Raw genomic sequence first — 21849 nt, 5'->3', positions numbered from 1 at the left:
AGGCTCCGCCTCCTCTCAGGCTCGCGGGGGCCGGGAGTAGCCCCGCCTTCCGGGGGGTTGGTGGGGGGGACCCACTCGCTGCACGCATGCGCAGTGGGCCGCAGAGCCGCCATGCCGGAACCGCGAGGGTCGTCGCCTCTGCGGGTCAACGCGGCGTTTGCCGCGCGGTACGGCCGCTACCGGGAGCGCGAGGAGCTGCAGCGGCGTGAGTGCGGGGCGCATGCGCGGGGGGCGGCGGCGCGTGCCGGGTCGTCGGGAAGTGGGGGCTCATCTGGTCCTCCACGCTGATCTGGGGGGGGTTCCCGTCTGTGCCCCGCAGTTAAAGATCGCTACGGGGACCGGGACAGTGGCGGCGACTCCAGCTCCGAGTCTGACTCTAGCGACGAGCGCGTGGTGAGCATTCTCACCCCGGTGCCGTACATTCGGGAAGCATCCAAGTTCCCCCCCCCCCCCACCGCTTCCCAACCCTGATACACAGAGGGCGGCTAACCCACAACCCTATTTCACCCTACGGGAGTTTCCATCTTCCTTTTCCTAATCCCTTGAAGGACACACAGCGGGCTCTCCATCCCCGGGGGTGGCATGCCCTCCTACCTCCCCTCTCCGCCCACCATCCACCTCCCCATCCCGATGTGTGAGGTGCGACCGCTGTGTCTCCTCTTTCATTCCCAAGAGTTTAACCATTTGTCAGGGTCCGACTCAGCCCCTGAAGTGAGGCATCCTTCTGCCACATGGGGTACTCAGCTTCTCACATCAGGCCTGGTCTTTTGGGGGCCTCCCTGTGCCGCCCAGCCCCTGCTTGCTGTCCCACCTATGTCCTCTCTGCTCACCGGCCCCCACCTCAATCCTTTGTTCCCAGGAAGTATCCTGCCCTTACCCCTTACTCTAGCTCAGATCCTGTACCTCTGTGTGGCCCGTCCCAGACCACCCCCATTGAGGGCCCCTCTTCCTCCGCCACCTGTTTCACATCTTCCCACTGCCCCCCTTGCCCACCCTCCAGCCCCCAGCCTGCCTCTATCCAGCTGGATCACTTCTTACTCCTGGCTCCACCCTAATTTCCACCCCCTCTCAGCCCACCTGCCCTTGTCACTTAGTGCCCCCAGCCTCCACAAGGGCCCTCATCCGTCTCCCTTCTGAAGTCTAGCCCTGATCCTTCTCATGCCTTAGGAATTTGACCCCCAGCAAGAGCGTGACTTTTACACAACTCTCTCCTTGTTGAAGAAGAAGGACCCCCGCATTTATCAGAAGGATGCCACCTTCTATCAGAAAACAGGTCTGGGGCTGCTCCTCCCTAGGGCCCAGGTTCCTCGTTGCCTTACTGGTTTGTGTGACTATTTAATGAACCATCATTCTGTGTATGTTCTCCATTCTATGCCATAAGTGCTTAGCGGAGTGTTTTACATTATTACTCGTTAATAATGACTGTGTGCTCAGCCCTGGTCAAAGCACGAGTTACTGAGTGAGCACAGCCAGCTACTACCGAGTGGTTTTAAGTGTGACATTTGAAATCGAGATTGGACCCCAGCCCCGCCCTGTGGGAATTCTCCGCCTGGGGAAGGAAGGGGCTTGTAGGTGATGGCAGGTGTCTTCTGGCGACCCAGCAGTATCGTCCTCGGAGAGCGAGGAGGCTGAGGAAGCTGAAAAGAAGCAAAAGAAGATGCGTCCTATGTACCTGAAGGACTATGAAAGGAAGGTTATCTTGGAGAAAGAAGGGTGAGGAGAGATCCTGACTTCCCTACCCATCCCTCCCCCGAGCCTTCCCAAGGCAGGCTGACGCATGGGGGTCTTGGAAGAGGTGGGAAGGAGCTGGTGGTGACTCACCAGGATTGAGGGGCTCTCAGAGAACGGGAGGGTCCGTGATCCACCTGTACCGCCCTGCCCTCCACTGGCTGCTCATAAGAGCTCCCCACCCCGGGGGACCGACGGGCCGTGGGGAGTCTGCGCTGAAGCCCTTGTTTGTCCTTGCCCAGCAAATATGTCGACGAGGAAAATTCAGACGCAGAGAGCTCCGACCGGAGATTCCCGGTAGGTGGGGTGGAGAGCCTGGCCGGGGGCTGAGGGGCCTGGCGCTGGGCCTGAGGCCCACTGTCGCTCTCTCTGCAGCAGCTCACGTCGCAGAGTTACGTAGAGGAACAGAAACAGCTCAAGGAAAGGTGAGCCTGGGCCTGCTCAATGGCCAGATGGATCGGACTCGAGGCTCTGGGATTGGACAGGCCCAGCCTGGGTTCAAATCCAGCCCTGTTACTTCATGGCTGTGTGCCCTTGGGCACGTCACTTAGTCTTTCTGTGCCTCAGTTTCCCCATCTGTTAAATGGGGTTGACAATACCCTCTGTGTCACAGTGCTGCTCTGAGCTTGTTGAGGGGAGCCCAGGACTTAGTAAACAGGGTTCATCCTGGGCCTGTGGGCAAGGCTGTGTCTCCTGAGGCGTTTTCTCTCACATGGGCAGCTTCCGGGCATTCGTGGAGGACAGCGACGATGAGGACAGTGCCGGGGAAGGTGGCTCCGGGTTGCTACAGAAACGTGCTCAAACCAAAGAGGAGAAGGTGGGAGCTGGGCCTGGCTGGCTGGGGCTTGGCGGCGGGCAGGGGTCCCCAGGCCCTCAGAGCTGGCGTCCCCTCAGGCCCAGGAGGATGCAGACTATGTGGAGTGGCTGAAGGGGCAGAAGGAGATTGACAACCCCGACACCCTGAAGGAACTGGTGAGTTCTCCTGTCTGGTCCGTCCCCAGGCTTTTTCTGGAAACCAGTCCTTGAGGGAGTAGCCAAGAGCCCATCACGTGAAGACTGCGGTGTGCCCCGCTCTGGGCGCCAGTTTCTACTTCTGTAAGATGGCGATTGTCCCCCCTTCTTCACAGACGGGCTGTGACGTTTTAGTTACTTAAGTCCACATGGAGCCGAGCCCACCCTCCTTCCCTGCCCACAAGTCCCTGACCTGGGTCCTGTCCACTGCCCCCTCCCCCCCAGACCCACCTCAAGGAATATTGGAGCAACCCAGAGCTGGATGAAGGAGAGCGGTTCCTGCGGGATTATATCCTCAATAAACGCTACGAGGAGGAGGAAGACGAGGAAGAGGAAGAGGAGGCAGAAGAGGAGGAAGGGTGAGCAGCCGTGTTCCCCAGGAGCCTGGAGCCCTGCCAGCCCAAAGGCAAAGGGCACCAGGTGTTTACTTCTTCACACAGATGGTGGCAGAGTTACTGTCCTGTGAGGACGAGCTGCGGCATGTGGGCTCTGGGGCTACGTGGCCCTGTCCCTGGACTCTGTGCCTCAGTTTCCCTATCTGTCAAATGGGGGTGCCCCAAAAGTAGGGCTCTTGTGCGGGTTCCATGCATTAATATGGGAGTACACAGGGGTATGGGGGCTCGGCTGACCCCCCAGCCCTGCCTCATTTTTGTCCCTCAGGGGCCCAGGCCTCCCCGTCCAGCTAGCCGTGGACGATTCCTCAGACGAGGGGGAGCTGTTTCTGAAGAAGCAGGAGGACTTTGAGCACAAGTACAACTTCCGCTTCGAGGAGCCGGACTCGGCCTTGGTGCGGGGCTGGGGCTGGGGCTAGGGAGGACCCGGGCTTTGGGGACCCGGGCCGGGAGAGCCCAGAATCATCCCTGTAGCCCTTCTGGGCTCCCGTGCTGCCCACAGGTCAAGACCTACCCTCGAAGCATTGCGTCCTCTGTGCGCCGCAAGGATGAGCGCAGGAAGGAGAAGAGAGAGGAGACGCGGGAGCGGAAGAGGGGGGTGAGTGGGGGGGTGCCAGGCGGGGGAGGGCGGCGCACTGTGCAGGGGGAGCCCTCGCTCCCACTCTCCCCTGGCCTGCCACCCGCAGGAGAAAGCGAAGAAGCAGGAAGAGCTCAAGCAGCTGAAGAACCTGAAAAGGAAAGAGATTCTGGCCAAGCTGGAGAGGCTGCGGCAGGTCACAGGCAACGAAACCCTGGGGTTTGAGGAGCGGGACCTCGAGGACGACTTTGACCCCGCCCGCCATGACCAGCTCATGCAGGTGCGACCCCTGGACCCCACCCAGCCGTGCATGCAGTGCTGCCTGGGACAAGGCCTTGCAGTCCGTGCGTGTGTCCTGGCTGTGTGGCCTCAGAGAAGTGGCTTGATGTCTCTGTGCGTGTGTCCTTGTCTGTAAAGTGTATCCTGTCTACCTCAGGATAGCTTGGGAGAAACATGCATAAAAATTGGTAACGCTCAAGGGACAGGGAGTAGTTGTATTTCCTTGAAACTTGTAGGGTTTGAAGGGACATAGCATCAGGCCACAGAAACAGGCGATATGCTGTATGGGGAGAGCAGGGGGGACCCTGGGAGCCCCAAAGAGACCCCTGACCAAGCCCGGAGGTGAGGGGAGGAGACCAAGGCTGTACAGGCTTTAGTTTCTCAGTGAAATGGAGATCGTTTCTGTCTCTTGGGGTGCTTGTGAGAATGCAGTGAGTTGCAGCCCAGAAATGGGCATACAGTAGGTGCTTAATAAATGACATAGCCTTGTGGTCACAGAGCACCAGGTCACGGAGCGGCCCCTGCCCTCCCAGAGCTCCGGGTCTGAGGGCTGACCCTTAACTGTACAGTTAAAACCCCCAGCGATCAGAGTGGTGACGAGGACTTTCGGGGGAGGTAGGGTCTGAGAGGAGTCCCCAGTCGACTGTCGGGCGTGGTGGTGAGCAGGTCAAGGCGGGCAGCTGAAGCCTGAGCCACAGCTTGGCAGCCAAGGAGGGAGGGGTGCCCCAGGCAGGGGGTACTGTGGGGGCAAAGGCCTGTTGAAGGGGAAGAACCACGGCTCTTTGGAGCAGCAGGGGCGGGTACTGGGGCACAGAGGGGCCTGGACACACCAGCCTCCTCTCATGTCAGCAGTGAGGTCTGGGGGATGCCGGGAGCCATGTAAGGTGTGAGAGTGAGGTGGTCTGGGGGAGTGGGCCTTGCTGAGCCTCCTGGCCCTGACCCTGCAGAGATGTTTTGGGGACGAGTACTATGGCACCGTGGAGCAGGAGAAGCCGCAATTTGAGGAAGAGGAAGGGCTTGAAGGTGAGGTCACCGGGGGCACCAGCCTGGGGGAGCTGCTGTATCTGAAGTCCAGAGTTCCATCCTGACCCCCTACCTCTGTGTCCTCAGATGACTGGAACTGGGACACATGGGCTGGGACTGAGCAGGCTGGAGCTTGGGACCAGGAGCTGCACTGTGAGGACCCCGACTTCAATGTAGGTGCCATGGGCAGAGCGGGGGGACCCCAAGGGGTGAGCCCACCCCCCCCCAAGTGAGGGCTGGCCTGACCTTTGCATCTCTGCAGATGGATGCGGACTACGACCCCAGCCAGCCGCGGAAGAAGCCACGTGAGGCCCCCCAGACGGGCAAGAAGAAGCGGAAGTCCCCCTTCGCTGCAGCCGTGGGGCAGGAGAAGCCAGTGTTTGAGCCTGGTGAGGCCCGGGCTGGGGGTGGGGGCGGGCAGGGGCTCTGCGGGGCCCGGCATACCCCAGCAGCCTGGGTCCCTCCCTGCACAGGCGACAAGACGTTCGAGGAGTACCTGGACGAGTATTACCGGCTGGATTACGAGGACATTATTGATGACCTGCCCTGTCGCTTTAAGTACCGCACCGTGGTTCCCTGTGACTTTGGGCTGAGCACCGAGGAGGTGGGACCCCACAGTGGTGCTGCTGGGGGGGTGGGGGTGCGCCTTGCGGGCAAGGGGCCTTGTGCAGCCAGCAGATGCTGCGACCCCCGTTCCTTCTGCGGAAGACACCCATACAGATAACATGACCTGCCTTGGCTGTCTCTGAGGCCCACAGGACACGCTATAAATATTACTTTTAAATTTCTTACCAAATATCGGTGGTTGGGTGGCCGTTAGGACTGGGTGGGCTCTGGAAACAGATGCCTGGGTTCAAATCTGGCTGTGGCCACTCACCAACTATGACCTAGAATGCTGTGCCTCTGTTTCCCTGACTGTAAAATGGGCTAATAACAGCCCCCCCCAACCCTGGCTATGGAGCCGAGGTGTGTGTGTGTGGCTCTTGCAGCACCGCTGGCCCCTTAGCCGTGGGGGTTGTGGGGGCCTCACCCATCAAGGCCAGCCAAGCCCACGTTTATGCAGCTCAGGACTGCTGCGCTTGCTCAGTCTTCCCGGCAGCGTCGGTAGTTTCTGTGGTGAGGCCTCACCTGTCATTTGCACACGTGGTCATCGGCGAGGAGCCCCTGCCTGTCCTGAGGTTACTGGGACCACGGTGCCTGAGTGAGGCGCAGGCACCCCGGGCCCAAACTGGAATCTGAAATCAGTCACTTCCCGATCACGTGACTCAGGCAATGATCTCCTGGCCGAGCCTCAGTTTCCCCATTTGATCCCTGCTGCCAAAACCTTCCAGTGGCCCCCACAGCAATCAGTCCTCTCCTGCTATGGTCCCTGCCGAGTGAGAGTAGCATGACCCGCCTTTGACTAGTGAGGTGGCCAAAGCTGTGAGTGACCTGGGCCCCCCCCCCCCAACCTGGGGCTCACATGCGGGCCCCTTTGCTCCCTTCCTGTGCAGATCCTCGCTGCCGATGACAAGGAGCTGAATCGGTGGTGCTCCCTGAAGAAAACCTGCATGTACAGGTGACAGGGCCGGGCCAGGTGGGCCAGGGGAGGGCCAAGCAGGTGGGGGCACCTCCCAGAGCTCCCCACGACAGGCATGTCTGCTGACGGCACAGGTCAGAGCAAGAGGAACTGCAGGACAAGCGGGCGTACATCCAGAAGGCTCAGAACTTATGGAAAAAGAGGCAGATCTTCAAGTCACTTTGCCCAGAGGAGTGAGTATCCCTTGCCTGCTGGGCCTGGGCTTGCCGCGCGCTCTGTCAGCCATTTGTTGTGTGGCCCCGGGAATGGGGCTTCCTTTCTCGATCCCTGGGTTCAGATCCTGGCCAGCCACAGCTGTGTGGCCTTGGGCAAGGCCTTTGCCCTTTCTGGGCCTGTTTTCTGGGCCTTCGGCTCAGGTCATGATCAGGTCATGATCCCAGCGTCCTGGGATCAAGTCCCACATCGGGCTCCTTGCTCGGCAGGGAGCCTGCTTCTCCCTCTGCCTCTGCCTGCCATTTTGTCTGCCTGTGCTCGCTCGCTCTCCCTCTCTCTGACCAAAAAAAAAAAAAATCTAAAAAAAAAAAAAAATGCAGGTAGGGAGTAAAGATGGCTCGTTTCTTGTTGGGTTTTTGAGGATTAAGTGAATTCATTCATGTAAAGTGCCTAGAACATAGGAAATACCGTAAGGGTATTAGTAGTTAATATTATTGTGCCCCATTATTTCCTGATCTATAAAGCAGGGCTGATAGAACCTCCCAGAGCTGATTTAAAGCTGCTTTCCATGAATAGCTTAGTATAGGCCCAGGCTCAAAATGCCACAGTGATCAGCAGTACCATCGAGCCTTAGAGTTCAAGAGGAAAGGCCCAGTTTTGGTGTCAGACTTGGGTTTGAACCCCAGAGAGGCCCCTGATTTGGCGCCTTGCCTCTGTGAGCCTCTCCTTTCCTCATCTGTAAAATGGGGGATGTGTACTCAGGAATTGGCCTAATCGTGACCAGCTTGGGCTGAGCCCCCACTTTTCTTCTCAGGATGGAGACACTTTCAGAAGCCACAGGAAAGCCACAGAGAGACAAAGACGGCCCGCAGGGACAGCTGCTGGCACCTGATGGGGCTAGCGGGAAGCAGGCCCAGCCCGGGAGCCCCCCAGCACCGGAAGAAGCAGGCCCCATGTCACATACGCAGAAGCCAGTCCCCCAGAGGCGGAGGAGGAGCAAGAAGGCGCGTCTCCTGGGCCCCACTGTGACACTCGGGGGGCGGGAATTTAGCCGCCAGAGACTGCAGGCCTTTGGGCTCAACCCCAAACGGCTGCACTTCCGTCAGCTGGGCCGGCAACGGAGGAAGCCCCAGGGTCCCAAGAGCGGCCCTTGAGCTCCAGGAAGCAGCCAGAGGCTCTGGGGTCCCTCCCTTCCAGTCAGCTCCTGGATGCATCTTCCTCACAGACTGTGTGGACCATGTGTTGGCCCGTGGGCAGAGAAGTCTTGCTATCTCACAGATCTGGAAGCCGAGGCCTAGCTAACAAGCTTCCCGCGCCATCTCCCCTTGACATACACCTTGGACCCCGTCCCTCAAATGCTGGGCGAGCCACAGCCACAGTCAAGTTAAACGGCTTTATTAGCCCCCAGTGGCCACAGTTCCCCCCACCACCCCTAGACCTCAGCAGGGTAGGGGCTTTGGGACCAGCGAGGGGCACGGGTGGTCCAGTGCAAACTACAGTACTAGAGTCAGGCCCTGAGTGGGTGTCTGGGAGCCCTCCTTCCCTGCCCTGGGCGGAGGGCCCAGCTGGCCAGAGGCAGGGGGACTGCCCCTGCCTGGAGGGCCCCCAGTTCCGAGGTTTCCTGGACTGGTCTCAGCTGCACTTGTCAAGGGGGTGAGAAGGGGAAGACCCATCACCTCCAGGTTTCAAGCTCCCACACCCAGCATGACATAAATAAAAAAATAAATAGTGCTCATCTCCCCCAACCCCACCCGTTATAAAAACACGAAGTCCTCCGAGCTTGGGCGTTTGGCCTTGAGGAGCCGCCCTGTGCGTGGGAGCCGCAGTGTTGGCTGGGAGAGCTGGGAGCAGAGGTCATCCAAGCTGTGGTCCTGAGCATGGCCCTCAGCCAGCGTGAACATGGGGTAGCGCTCAGTGGCTGAGGAGGAGCTGAGGACCTGGCGGGAGGAGGGAGAGCGTGGTTTAGCCCTAAACTATATCGTTCTATAGGTGTAATTACCCTAACGGGTGCATTTACCAGGTGCTTCCTGAGCTCGACTCATTCCTCCAGGGTTGTGGTGTTTCCGTAGTGTAGTGGTTATCATGTTCGCCTCACATTCCTCCAGGGCAGTGACCCAGGCCAGCCAATCAGTGCCTCCCGTTCCCGGACCACCACGATAGGCACGTGATCCAGACTGACCAATGAGCAGCAGCAGCCCTAGGATTTTTGCTGCAACTCTGGGAAAGCAGGGCTCCCTTTCCGCTGAACAGGGGGGTGGGTGCCCCTTGCCACTCTTAAGGGTAAAGCCCTGATGGGACAGTTTCTACTGGTTGAGCTCATGGATGCAGCTGTCCTTCAAGCAATAATGTCCCCAACTTTTCATCTCCTGCCCTTGTTTTGGTCCAATCAGTCCTAACTGGTCTTTTGTAGCTTGTGGGCAGGATAACAATCTTGATTTCCCAGGTCTGCGGGACTCGAGGTGTCTCTGTTCCTCTTCTCCCCCCTCACTGCCCCTTGCCCTCCGCCCTCCACCACTTCTGGCTCACCCTGGTCAGCTCTGAGCAGAGCGTCTCAAACTCCTTCTGGTCTCCAGCATAGAACCCCACCGTACAGCTCGGGTCCATCTTGGCGAAGGCCATTTTTCGGGGTGAGGTGCAGTGGAAGGACTGGGCGTACAAAGGAGGGAAGCTCAGGGCTGCAGCCCCCTCCACCTTCCCCAGCCCCACCCTGGGGATCCCACCCGGCTCACCTCCAGGGGGAAGTCAGCCTGAGTGACATCCACGGTGGGCTGGCAGTAGTGGGGGTCCAGGTAGAGCAGGAAGTCATCTGCAAGGGTGGAGGCATGAGGGGGGCTGAGGAAGGGGGAGGTGCGGGGGGTGCAATGGGGTGGGCTTACCCTGGTAGCCGATGAAGTACAGTGAATGCCGTGGCTTGCCCCCCATGATGCCCAGGCACAGCTCGGAACGCAGGAGCTCCTGCAGGGAGAAAAGTGGGCAGAGGAGTACGCTCTGGGCAGGTGCTGTCAGGCCCTAGAGAAGCACTTGGCAAACCCCCAATGTGTGCAAACCCAGCCCCCTCTTGAGGAGCTGATACTCCAGTGTAGGAGATGAACGCGGAATAAAGACAAGTTTTGCCACGTGTCCGTAGGCAATAACACTGGGAGAAGAATAAAGAAGGGAAAAGGGCTTTGCAGTTTTAAGTAAGGGAGTCAGAAAGGCCTCACTGAGGTGACATTGCAGCAAAGATCCAAAGGAGGTAAGAGGGAGTTAGGAGTGCATCTCTGGGGAAAGAGCACTTCAAACAGCTGGAACAGTGAGTGCAAAGGCCCTGAGGCCAGTGTATTCTGAGAAAGGTGAGGAGGTTTGTGTGGTGGGGGCAGAGAGAAGTGGGAAGGAGAGTGGGGGCAGAAGAGGTCAAGGCATGGGCAGGGGCATGGTACAAAGCCTTGCAGGCTGTAGGGAGTACTTTGGCCTTTATTCTGAGTGAAAACAACCCAGGGTTTTTCCAGCTTTGCCATCCCTTTCGCCTGGAGCGCCCTGGCTCCTCATCTGCCTTGGCTGGAGAGGGGCTTTCCTAGGCTGCAGCCACCCCCCTCTGCCCTTCCCAGTGTTAGTTTTCATTCCTCTAGCACCTAAGGCATAACGCCACAGCTGTCAGTTTGGTTTCAGGCCCCCACTGTCTGTCCGTCCTCCAGTAGAATGTCTAATCCCAGAGGGCACGAACGTTTGCCTCTTCCCCTCTGAAACGCAGCCGCTGGGATGGTGTTTGGCCCATACTGGGTGCTCCCTGACTACTGAGCAAACGGACAGATGAAGGCAGCAGAAACACCTCACCCAAGCTACAGAAGCTGGCGCGGTTCCCAGGGGAGGCTTAGTCGAACTTGACGGCACCCACCTTCACACAGGGCACGTACACGGGGTTGAGAGTCTCGCCGCCCAGCCGCACCGGCACCAAGATGACCACGGACTTCCATTCAGCCGTGGGGTCCGGCCTGGCCACCAGGCGTGCCACATCTGCCTTGTACACTGGGGAGATGATGCAGCAGGTCATGTTCCTACCCACCCTTCAGGCCTTGGAGAGTGGCCCTCCCCATGCCTGTGCCATCTTGCAGGGTGCCACTCCTGTCATCAGCGGAGAAGGAAGTGTTTCGGGTGCCCCACCCCCACCCCCCCATGAATCCAGGGCCTCATGGCAGGTGTGGACATCTCCATTTTACAGAGGACAACTGAGGCCCTAAGAACATAAAACCAGGGGGAGGCAGAGAGCCTTCCCCGCAACCCAGAGCACCTCCCCAGTTCCAGGGCCTGGTTAGTATTTACTTACTCAGCACGTGACTTTGCCAATATGGAAATGGGAGCTCTGGGTACCTCTTCCCTCACTGCTAAGTAAGCCCCCTCCAGGCCTCCAGAAAAGGGGATTCAACCCCTTCTGGAAACAGAGCTGCTATGGCCTGAATGCTTATGTCCCCCCAACACTCAGATGCTGAAATCTTAATCCCCAAAGTGATGGTATTAAGAGGTGGGGCCTTTGGGAGGGGACTGGGTCATGAAGATAGAATCCTCATGAGTGGAATTAGTGCCTGTATAAAAAGGACCCCAGAGAGCTACCTGCCCCTTCCATCATGTGAGAAGGCGGCAAAATGGACTCGAGAGAGGGAAGCCCTTATATCTTCTCTTCTCCACTTGCCAAGAAGCCCCTAATGTTTCCTATCCTGGTACCAGAGACCGTGGGGGATCCTAAGCACCTCCCACCTCCCCTGTGTGGGTCTCAAATCCTTTCCCAGGCTTCCTCTGCCCCAGGAAGGTAAGTAGTGATCAGCTCTGGGTGACAACTCTGGGACTTTGGTTTCCAGTCTCTTACCTGTGCAGTCCTGAGAAACATACACCACCAGACGGGTGACCTCCGAGCAGCTCTCCACAGCCTTCCTGGCGGGTGACAGGGAAGGCCTGAGTGCCTGTCGGAACCCAGTGGTTCCCCTGTTCCCTGCAACGGCCCTCACCTGAGTATGTGTGCCACCAGAGACGGCCCATACCAGTCCCCCGCCTTCTTGCCTGAGCTCTGCCCAAGCTCCACCAGCCGGTGCAGGCCAAAGGGGGCCCGGGGGTGGTCGGCGAACCAGGACACAATCTGCCGGTGCCGCCGCTCCTGCTCCAGCTCGGGGGTGCCATGGGCCCAGCGCGGGGGCACCCAGCGTGCAGGCCCACGGTAACGGTTGGGAGAGGCCAGCCCTGATGGCTCAGAGGGTCCCGGGCCTGAGCCCTCAGCCCAGGTCCAGTCTGGTGGGGATGGAGTACAGAATCAAAGGGTGCTGGTGGGGTGGGCGTCGGGGGGCGGGCACCGTTCCCATTTACTCATGCTCTGTGCAATTCTAATGCTCCTGCCGCCACAGCTTTACCAGCAATTTTCCCAATCCAGAACCTTACTGTATCAACTCTCGCTCCCCCAAGAAACCTACTCGGCACACCATCTCACAAACCTTTAAGCTAAGTCTACAAACAGTTCTGACCCTGCTGCCCTGTGTGCCTGGCACGAGACTGCTGGGCGCCCTCCCTTCCGGTGCTCACCTCTGGGCAGGAAATGCAGCAGCAGGCCCTGGGCCAGCATCATCTGCCCACTGCGCAGCATGCAGCCCCAGCCGCAGTCCGAGGTCAGGCAGCCTCCAGCGAGGGGGGGGGAAGTCCCGGCGGTACGTGAGCCACAGGCGGGACACGAAGTCCCGCTGGAAACGCTGGATGTCACCTACAAGACGCAGGCTTGTCAGCGGCCACCTGGAGCACCAGGTCTCCCTCGAGTCTGGCCTGGGGTCCCCAGCTCACCCTCGCCCTCGAAGCGGTAGCGGCGGCCGCAGAGGTGGACGCTGGAGATCTTGCTAAAGCTGGTCCGGCTTTTGACTGCCCAACCTGGGGATACGTGGGGCAGCACCAGCCAGATGAAGCACTGGCTTGATAGACATGTAACGTGACAGGTTGACGGCAGTCATGCTTCCATCCACCCGCCTCCCTCACCCCACCTCTCGGTCTCCCAGGTCCCAGCTCAGGGCTGGCACGGGGCAAGCCGTGCCATATTCCCCTCCGAGGGAGGCAGGGACCCTGGTAACCACCACATAAGTGTTTGCCATCAATTCAGGCTGAATAAAGCAGTTAGCTTCTTGTATTCGTTTTACAGAGGGGGAAAATTAAGGCGCAGTAGAGGAAAAAACCTTGCCCAAGGTCACACGGGAATGGCATAGACTTGAAAACACATTCCCTTTTGGACCTGCGGCAGGTCTGCCCGGGGCAGGGCGGGGGACCTACAGGTGACTCACAGGAGGAGAGTAAATGGTAGAATACTCGGCAGGCCAGGGTCGGCCACCCCTCGACGCCCACCGGCCTCTAAGCCCCCGGCCTGCCGGAACTCTCGGCCAGCTCCTATCTCCGAAACCAAGCCCCGGGCCCGCCCCCTCCTCACCGTACTTCACGTTGTTCCAGGCCGTCAGGAACTTCGCCTTAAACTTGTCCACTTCGTCCGGCTCCCCAGGGGCGGCCGCGGGCGAGCCAAGAGCGGGGCCGCTGGCTCCAGAGGGCCTCAGGCCGTTGGGGTCCGGAACCCGGGGGCCCCGCGGCCTGCGGCCCTCGGGGCGGCGCGCGTCCTCCGGGCTCCCGCTCCGGTACTGCGCGGCGGCCGGCGACACGGAGTTCATGGGCGCACGGGGAGGGCGGACCGAGGGCCCGGGTGGGGGCCGCGAGCGAGCGCCCAGGGGGCCGGGCCGCGGCGCCCGGGAAGGCGCTAGTCGGCCCCCGACGCGGCGACCGGGCCCCCGCGCCCGGCGCGGGACGCTGTCACCGCCGCCGCCGCCATTTTAGCGGCCCTGGCCCCGGGAGCCAGGCGGGCGCGACACGGCCGGACGCCCCGCCCCGCCCGGCCCGGCCCCAGCCTGGGTCGCCGGCCCCGGTTCCGGGTGGCCGCGCCGGGACCTTCGGCCGCGGCGCCTCCCCGCGGCGCCCCGCGAGCACGCCCCGCCGCCCTATCGCAGCGCCCAGGCGCGCCCGAGCCCCCCTGCAGGCCCTTATCGGAGGCCCCAGAGCCGCGAGGCCCCGCCCCGGCCCCGCCCCGGCCCCGCCCCCGACGGCGAGCTGGGAAAGGCCCGCCCCGGGGCGGCTCCGTGCCTGTGTGCACCTGCCCGCGGCCCACCCTTCGGGGCGCCCCTCGGTGGCCTGCGCCCCCGGGACCCGCGTCGCTCTAGGGCCAAACCTGAGCGACACCTCCCCCTCCTCACACCCCCAAGCCACACCTCTCTGAGCCTCAGTTCCCTCAGTAGCAAAAAGGGCTCAAATACAACCACACAGGAATCTTCGTGATAATTCTGCGGAGGAAGAGAAGCCAGATAAAAAGAACGAGTGTAGACTCTCTGGTCCCCTGTACCTAAAACTCCAGAAAATGCAGCCTCATCTCTAGGAACACGAAGCAGATCAGTTTCGGGGTGTCTGGGGGTGGGGTGGGGAGAAGCTAGAGGGAGGGACAAAAGGGGCTTAGAATATAACTTTGGGTTACAAGATGTGGAAACTCATCAGATCCTACACGTGAAATGTGTGGGATTTATTGTGTGTCAGTTATAACTCAATAGAGCTGTAAAATTTTTCAATGCATGTGACTCAGGAATGTTAGTAGGAGGAGCTGAGCTCATCTGTGTAAAGCATGGCATTTGAGGCAGTCAGAGGAAACCAAGCAAAACCTCAGAGGTGGATGATAGTGTTTTGATCCTCTGAATGGCAGAGAGGGTGGCCTCTAGTGGCCACTCTGAGGGCACTGTCCTCAGGCAGCTGAAGGATGAGGCTGTGGGTTGTACAGAGGCTGCAAAAAGACAGTCACTTCCCTGACTTTCCCTCCGCTCTCACCTCACTGCACCTCCCTTCAGCCACACCTGCCTCCTTTCTCAAACCCAACATGTGCAATCTCACCCCAGGACCTTTGCTCGGACAGTTCCCCCTGCCCGCCTAGCCCTCCCATCTTTGAGATCGCTGCATGGCTGCCTCCTCCTGGACCTCCATCAGCAAATTATTCAAACGTCATCCCCGCAGGCTGACAGTGCTCAAAATCCACCCCACTCCCACCTTTGGACTCCTTTCCTCTTCCCTGACTTCCTCTCCGCCCCCCCCCCCCCCCCCCCCCCGCCCCAGAACAGTTACCAAAACCTGACTGAGTCAGCTCAGGCTGCTCTGTAAATACTGTGCACTGGGTGGCTGAAACAATGAACATTTCTTTCTCATGATCCTGGAGGGCGGAAGCATAAGATCAGGGTGCCAGGATGGCCGAGATCTTCGTGAGGGCCCTGCTCCTGGTTATGTCCTCACATGCCCTTTCTCTGCTGTATGCTGACTGAGGGAGGCAGAGAGAGAGAGAGAGAGAGAGAAAGAGAGAGAGAGAAAGAGAGCTCCTGTCTTCTTCCTCTTGGCATTAACCCCATCATGGATTCTCTACCCTCATGAGCCCATGTAATACCTGATCATCTCCCAGAAGCCCCATCTCCTCATACCCTCACATTGGGGGTTAGGGTTATAATATATGCATTTTAGAGGGGGATTCAAACATTGACCAGAGCACCAAATTTGTATATATATATACATATATATATGTATATATATATATGTATACATATATATACATATGTATACATATATATACATATATGTATATATGTATATGTATATATATATATATATATAAATTTATTACCTCTGTCCCTACACCACTACCACGAGGCCCAGGGACTCTGTCCATCTTGGTAACTGCTGGCTTCTCAACGCTCAGCCCGTGGCCTGCATGTACACAGTAGGTGCTCAACAATGCAGTTAGTGCAGCAAATAACATATGGAATGGAAAGAAGAACTTTTTGCAAGGAGCAGCTGGTTTGTGGGGTCCATAGGTGACCCCCTTCTGTTTGGTCTGGTGGCTGACCACCCCCTCTGTGGTCAAGCTGGTTCCCCAGGAGATACGGTGGGAACCTGGATTCCTTGCCCTTTATTCCCCCTTCCCAATGAGTACCACTGGGGTCTCTGGCCCCAGCCCAGGGTCCAGACTCCACCTGTGTCCCCCTTGGAATGTCCCCCAGGCTCCCCAGGTTTGATGTGCCCCTATCTGATCCTCTGTCCCTCAGGATCCCTCTGATCCTGCATTTCATCCCCACTGGCTTTTCCTCCCATACCCTCGCCCCTCCCCCCACCCCTCAGCCTCCCTTGCTTCCTTTACCAGAGTCTGTCTGTCTGTTCCCAGCTGTCCTCACACTCCTGAAGCAGCACAATAGTCTTCGTCACTGAGGCAGACGCGGCAGTCAGACCTCTTGGACAGGTGACCCTGCCTCCCTAGACCTCACTTTCCTCATCTGCCAAATGGGCTTAATAACAGTGCCTAATTCCTAGGGTTTGGGAGAAGGAGGAAAGGAATATGCAGAACGCAAAGAACAGGGCCAGGCTCACACCAGCCACAACTTCAGTGTGAATTGTTGCTGCTCATGACATGACTTTTTGCTTTTGTTTTTTTTCGATTTTATTTTATGTATTTATTAGAGAGACCAAGAGAGGGTGTGCATGTTTGTGGGGAGAGGGGCAGAGGGAGAGGGAGACAAGCAGACCTACCATCGCCGGGAGCCACACGTGGGGCTTGATCCCAGGACCCTACGATCGTGACCAGAGCCGAAGGCAGAGGCTTAATGGGTTCCCAATGTTTGGCATTCTTATCTCCACTCCCCTGCCAGTCTGGCCCCCATCACTAGCAGCCGTCCGCCTCCTCTGACGCCTCTAATCCATCCAACAGCTGAAATAACCTATTTATCAAGTTATTTATTTTTTATGCTTTCAGAGAGGAACAGGGAGGGGAAGAGGGCGAGGGAGAGACAATCCCAAGCAGGCTCCAAGTCCGGTCTGGAGCCTGCGGCGGTCCTTGATCTCATAACCCTGAGATCATGACTTGAGCAGAAATCAAGAGTCGGGTGCTTAACCGACTGAGCCACCCATGTGCCCCTCTCAAGTTATGCTTATGAACAGTTTCTACACACTGAACAACAACAACAAGAACAAAAACAAAAACAAAAACCTAGAGCGGTGGTGTTCAGTAGATACATAACGTTACTATAATATTTGAAATTCTAGTAGCCCTGTTAGAAAAATACAATCTGGGGGGCGCCTGGGTGGCTCAGTGGGTTAAGCTGCTGCCTTCGGCTCAGGTCATGATCTCAGGATCCTGGGATCGAGTCCCACATCGGGCTCTCTGCTCAGCGGGGAGCCTGCTTCTCTCTCTCTCTCTCTCTCTCTCTGCCTGCCTCTCTACCTACCTGTGATCTCTGTCAAATAAATAAATAAAATCTTTAAAAAAAAAAAAAGAAAAGAAAAATACAATCTAATTACAAAACGGGCAGAGGATCTCAATAGACAGTTTTCCAAAGAAGACAGACAACTAGCCAAGAGCTGCATGAAAGGGTGCGTAACATCATCAGTCACAAGGAAAAGGCAAATCAAAAGCACTAGGAGATGTCAACTCATACCCGTCAGGATGGCTACTATGAAAAAGATGGTAAGTGTAGTAACATAGGAAAGGCATCCCCAGGGCACCACTAATGGGAGTGTATGCTGGCGCGGCCACTGTGGGAAACAGTACTGAGGATCCTCCAAAAATTAAAAAGAGAGCTACCATAGGATTCAGCAATCCCACGTCTGCGTATTTACCCGAAGGAAATGGAGACAGGATTTCCTAGAGATGCCTGCTGTCCCGTGTTCGTGCAGCATCGTCTACAACAGTCAGCCCCCGGAAACCCTCAAACTGTCCGTTAGTAGCTAGAGGAGGAACACGTGGTGTCTATCCACATAGTGGACTATTACTCAGCCTTAAAAAAGGGAGGAAATCCGGGATGCCTGGGTGGCTCTGTCGTTAAGCGTCTGACTTCAGCTCAGGTCATGTTCCTGGGGTCCGGTCCTGGGATCGAGCCCTGCGTCGGGCTCCCTGCTCAGTGGGGAGGCTGCTTCTCCCTCTGCCTCTCCCACTACCTGCTACTCACTCTGCCTATGCTCTTGCTCGCTCACTCTCTCTCTCTGTCCAATAAATAAATAAAATTAAAAAAAAAAAAAAGGAAGGAAATCCTACCATTCACAACAATGTGGGTAGACCTTGAGGGCATTATGCTGAGTGAATTAAGTCAGACAGAGAAACGCAAATACTGTGCAGGCTTTCACAGGTGGAATCCGAACAAGGCCAGACGTGGGGCACCTGACTGGCTCAGCAGGTGGAGCTTGGGATTCCTGATCTCGTGGTCATGAGTTCAGGCCCCACACTGGGTGTAGCTGTAACTTAAATAAATACAACTTTAAAATAAATAAAATAAAATAAAAAGATCTTAGGGGTGCCTGGCTCACTCAGTGGAAAGTGCAGCTCTTGATCTTACGGTTGTGAGTTTGAGACCCCGGTTGGGTGTAGAGTTTATTTAAAAAAAAAAAAAATGGGGGCCCTGGGTGGCTCAGATGGTTAAGCATCTGCTTTCTGCTCAGGTCGTGATCCCAGGTTCTAGGATCAAGTCCCACATCTGGCTCCCTGCTCATCGGGGAGCCTGCTTTTCCCTCTCCCTCTGCCTCTGCCTCTGCCCCTGCTCATGCTCTCTGGCTCTTGTTCTCTCAAATAAATAAATAAAATCTTATATATTAAAAAAAAGTTCTCATAAGAAAAACAGTTTGTGGGCGCCTGGGTGGCTCAGTGGGTTAAGCCGCTGCCTTCGGCTCGGGTCATGATCTCAGGGTCCTGGGATCGAGTCCCACATGGGGCTCTCTGCTCAGCAGGGAGCCTGCTTCCTCCTCTCTCTCTCTCTGCCTGCCTCTCTGACTACTTGTGATTTCTCTCTGTCAAATAAATAAATTAAAAAAAAATCTTTAAAAAAAAAAAAAAGAAAAACAGTTTGTAACTATGTGAGGTAAAGGATATTAAGTAAACTTAATGTGCCAATCATTTAGCAATATATATAAATATCAAATCATGTTGCACACTTGAAACTAATACAAAGTTACATGTTGATTATATCTCAATAAAAAATAAATTTAGGGGCACCTGGGTGGCTCAGTCAGTTAAGTGTCTGCTTTCACCTTGGGTCATGATCCCAGGGTCCTGGGATTGAGCCCCACATTGGGCTCCCTGCTCAGCAGGGAGTCTGCTTCTCCTTCTCCCTCTCCCCCTGCTCATGTGCTCTCTCTCTCAAATAAATGAATAAAATCTTTTTTAAAAAAAGTTTAAAAAGCAGATAAAATTAATTTTGATTTTATTAATTTTTTTAAATTTTATTTATTTATTTGACAGACAGAGATCACAAGTAGGCAGAGAGGAGGGGTGAGGGGGGAGCAGAGACGCGATATGGGTTTCAATCCCAGCACCCTGAGATCAGGACCAGAGCCAAAGGCAGAGGCTTTAACCCACTGAGCCAACCAGGCACCCCCTTTATTTTAACTAACCTATACAATCAATGTGGGGCTTCAACTCACAACCCGAGGTTGAGAGTTGCGCGCTTCACCCACTAAACCAGATTTGTTTAGGTAAAATTAAGTGTTTGTTTATTTGTTTTTTAAAAGATTTTGTTTATTTATTTGATAGAGCGAGTGAGCACATGCAGGGGGAGCAGCAGGCAGAGGGAGAAGCAGGCTTCCCGCTGAGCAAGGGCGTGACACAGGGCTTGATCCCAGAACCCCAGGATCACGACCGGAGCTGAAGGCAAATACTTAACCAACTGAGCCACCAAGGCGCCCCGAAAATTATATTTAACAGTACTTTTTATTTAACTCCATATACGCAAAATATTATCATTTCAGCATGTACTAAGTATAAAAAATGATTATCGAGCTATTTTACCTTTTTTGGCACCGTCTGCAAAAGCTGCTTTGTGTGTATTTCACACCCATAGCACGTCTCAATTTGGACTGGCCACATTTCAGGTGCTCCCCAGCCCGGTGTGGCCAGCAGCTCCTGGATTGGACAGTGCAGGAAATACAACCACAGCACACGTCCAGACACATGACATCCCAGATGCGCTTGGTCCCCTGGGTCCCTCCTTCCCTGGACAACCTCTGCCTGAATCCCAGTTGGCCCCTGGGAGCTGTTCAGGGCCCGCTCTGTATCTCCATCTGGGCTAACCCTCCTCTTTCTACTCCTTCTTCCCTTCCTCCATCCCCCCCCCCCCTCCTGCAATGGCCCATCCTCTTAAGCAAACCAGTGGCCAGCCACCCCCACCCCAAGGACGCCCCCCACCTGGGTTGCCCCAAACTTGTCTGCTGCCAACTTCAGATCCCAAATCCTAGTATTGTCCCAGGACAGCCTGCCTTGGGGCTATATTGTGTCTCCCAGAAAGATATGTTGAAGTCCTAACCCCAGAAACCTGAGGTCATATTGGATTAGGGTGGGCCCTGGATCCAAGAAGGCTAGGGACCCGTGTTCCTGTAAGCAGAGAAGACAGACAGACAGACACAGAAACCAGGAAGTAGGCCAAGGAACCATGCAGGTAGAGTCTGGGGTTAGTCACCCATGAAACAAAGATGCCAGTTACGGCCAGATGCTAGGAAAGAGGCAGGGAAGCAGTCTCTCTTCTCCCCTGGCGTCTTCAGAGAGAGCGTGACCCTGCTGACATCTTGATTGTAGACTTCTAGCTCCCAGGACTGTGAGAGAATCCATTTCTGTTTCAAGCCACCGCTTTGTTGTAGTTTATTACGGAAGCGTGGGAAACTAGTATCACCTGTTGATGCCTCCGCCCCTTCAGGCCTCAGCTTGCCCATCATCCGCCCTGAGGCCTGTCCTGACCTCCATGGGGCTAGGGCCCTTTATTTATTTTATTTTTTTCAAAGATTTTATTTACTTATTTGAGAAGGAGAGAGAGGGAGAGAGAGAGAGTGAGCACAAGAGCTGGGAGGGGGGAGGTGGGTGGGGAGGGACAGAGGGAAAGGAACAAGCCGACTTCCCGCTGAGCAGGGAGCCCGCTGAGCAGGGAGCCTGATGTGGGGCTCAATCCCAGGACCCTGAGACCATGACCAGAACAGAAGGCTGACACTTAACTGACTGAGCCACCCAGGTGCCCCGGGCTAGGGCCCTTTATCTGTTCTCGGTCTCCCCCTGACCACAGCTGTAATAACTCCTGATGCACTGTGTCATCGCTCATGAATCCTGGGGCCCCTGTAAGAGTGAAAGCCCCATAGACAAGAGCTATGACTCTCCTGATTCCACTATTCTCTCAAGAACATCCATCGTCCCTTACAACAAGCTGGCACCTAAAGCTAGCGATGACAGGAGAAACCAGACATCTCCATTCCCTTATGCCTCTTGTGCTGGAACACAGCTAACACACAATGGCTGTTTGTTGAATGACTAAATGATTGTAGCACTTAACCATCCTCAATGCCCCCTCCCAGCTGTCTCTGAGTCTCCACAGCTGATTTCTCTAGGGCTCCAGATCAGTTCCCTACTGACTTTATCTTTTTTTCTTTTTCCTTTTTTAAAAGATTTTATTTATTTGACAGACAGAGATCACTAGTAGACAGAGAGAAAGGAGGAAGCAGGCACCCCGCTGAGCAAAGAGCCCGATGCAGGGCTCAATCCCAGGACCCTGAGATCATGACCTGAGCCGAAGGCAGAGGCTTTAACCCACTGAACCACCCAGGCGCCCCATACCTGTCCTTTTTCTTATTTATTTATAAGAGGGGGAGGGGCAGAGGGAGAGAGAGAGAATCTCAAGCCAACTTCCAGCTGAGCGTGGAGCCTACCTTGGGGCTCAATTTCATGACCCTGCAATCGTGACCTGAGTGGAAATCAAGAGTCGGTCATTTAACCAACTGAGCCACCCAGGTGCCCCTGACTTGACCTGTCTAAAGTACTTAACACTCAACACTACCCTCCAAGGTAGGCACACTCATTTATCCCCCTTCAGATATAGAGGTCATACAGCAGGGGATCAACTATTATCTATTATCCCCAGGGTTAATCATCAGAGTCACCAGACTCTTTTTAAAAATTTTATTTGTTATTTTTAAATATTTTATTTATTTGACAGAGAGCAAGAGAGCACAAGCAGGGAGAGCAGCAGGCAGAGGAAGGGAGAGGCAGACTCCCCGCCGAGCAGGGTAACGGACTGAGCCAC

The 21849-nt window shown here is 56.1% G+C and overlaps 2 protein-coding genes across 4 annotated transcripts; one reads left to right on the top strand and one right to left on the bottom strand.

Moving 5' to 3' along the window:
- Positions 1-73: 73 nt before the first annotated feature.
- KRI1 (KRI1 homolog) lies at positions 74-8477 on the top strand. 3 transcript variants are annotated; one of them, XM_059389004.1, is made up of 19 exons: positions 74-205; positions 320-393; positions 1168-1273; positions 1605-1713; positions 1971-2025; positions 2104-2153; positions 2449-2545; positions 2623-2700; positions 2965-3098; positions 3400-3526; positions 3634-3729; positions 3818-3988; positions 4935-5010; positions 5098-5183; positions 5273-5399; positions 5484-5614; positions 6504-6568; positions 6664-6762; positions 7557-8477. In XM_059389004.1, exons 1-19 carry the CDS (start codon positions 112-114, stop codon positions 7894-7896), a joined length of 2115 nt encoding a protein of 704 aa, XP_059244987.1. In that variant the 5' UTR covers positions 74-111; the 3' UTR covers positions 7897-8477. The 3 variants fall into 3 exon arrangements, with proteins under 3 accessions (XP_059244987.1, XP_059244988.1, XP_059244986.1); XM_059389005.1 differs by having other exon boundaries at positions 1602-1713; positions 2107-2153; XM_059389003.1 differs by having other exon boundaries at positions 1602-1713.
- ATG4D (autophagy related 4D cysteine peptidase) lies at positions 8122-13603 on the bottom strand. Its single transcript, XM_059389006.1, is given in 11 exon segments — positions 8122-8679; positions 9269-9388; positions 9472-9548; positions 9619-9697; positions 10617-10747; positions 11583-11647; positions 11722-11998; positions 12287-12395; positions 12397-12461; positions 12539-12622; positions 13170-13603. Coding segments are annotated over 11 exon segments (1422 nt in total). The 5' UTR covers positions 13402-13603; the 3' UTR covers positions 8122-8496.
- Positions 13604-21849: the final 8246 nt, after the last annotated feature.

This window comes from Mustela nigripes, chromosome 2, assembly GCF_022355385.1.
Source record: "Mustela nigripes isolate SB6536 chromosome 2, MUSNIG.SB6536, whole genome shotgun sequence".
Taxonomy (NCBI): Eukaryota; Metazoa; Chordata; class Mammalia; order Carnivora; family Mustelidae; genus Mustela; species Mustela nigripes.
The sequence above is the reverse complement of the archived record's forward strand: the minus strand, read 5'-3'. Positions and strand labels throughout refer to the sequence as shown.

What these genes read in the sequence shown, in the direction of transcription:
- KRI1 (XM_059389003.1), top strand. Translation starts at nt 112, where the DNA reads ATGCCGGAACCGCGAGGGTCGTCGCCTCTGCGGGTCAACGCGGCGTTT. An exon ending in CGCGGGAGCGGAAGAGGGGG is followed by an intron (nt 3,730 to 3,817) that starts GTGAGTGGGGGG and finishes TGCCACCCGCAG; the next exon opens with GAGAAAGCGAAGAAGCAGGA. An exon ending in GGAAGAGGAAGGGCTTGAAG is followed by an intron (nt 5,011 to 5,097) that starts GTGAGGTCACCG and finishes CTGTGTCCTCAG; the next exon opens with ATGACTGGAACTGGGACACA.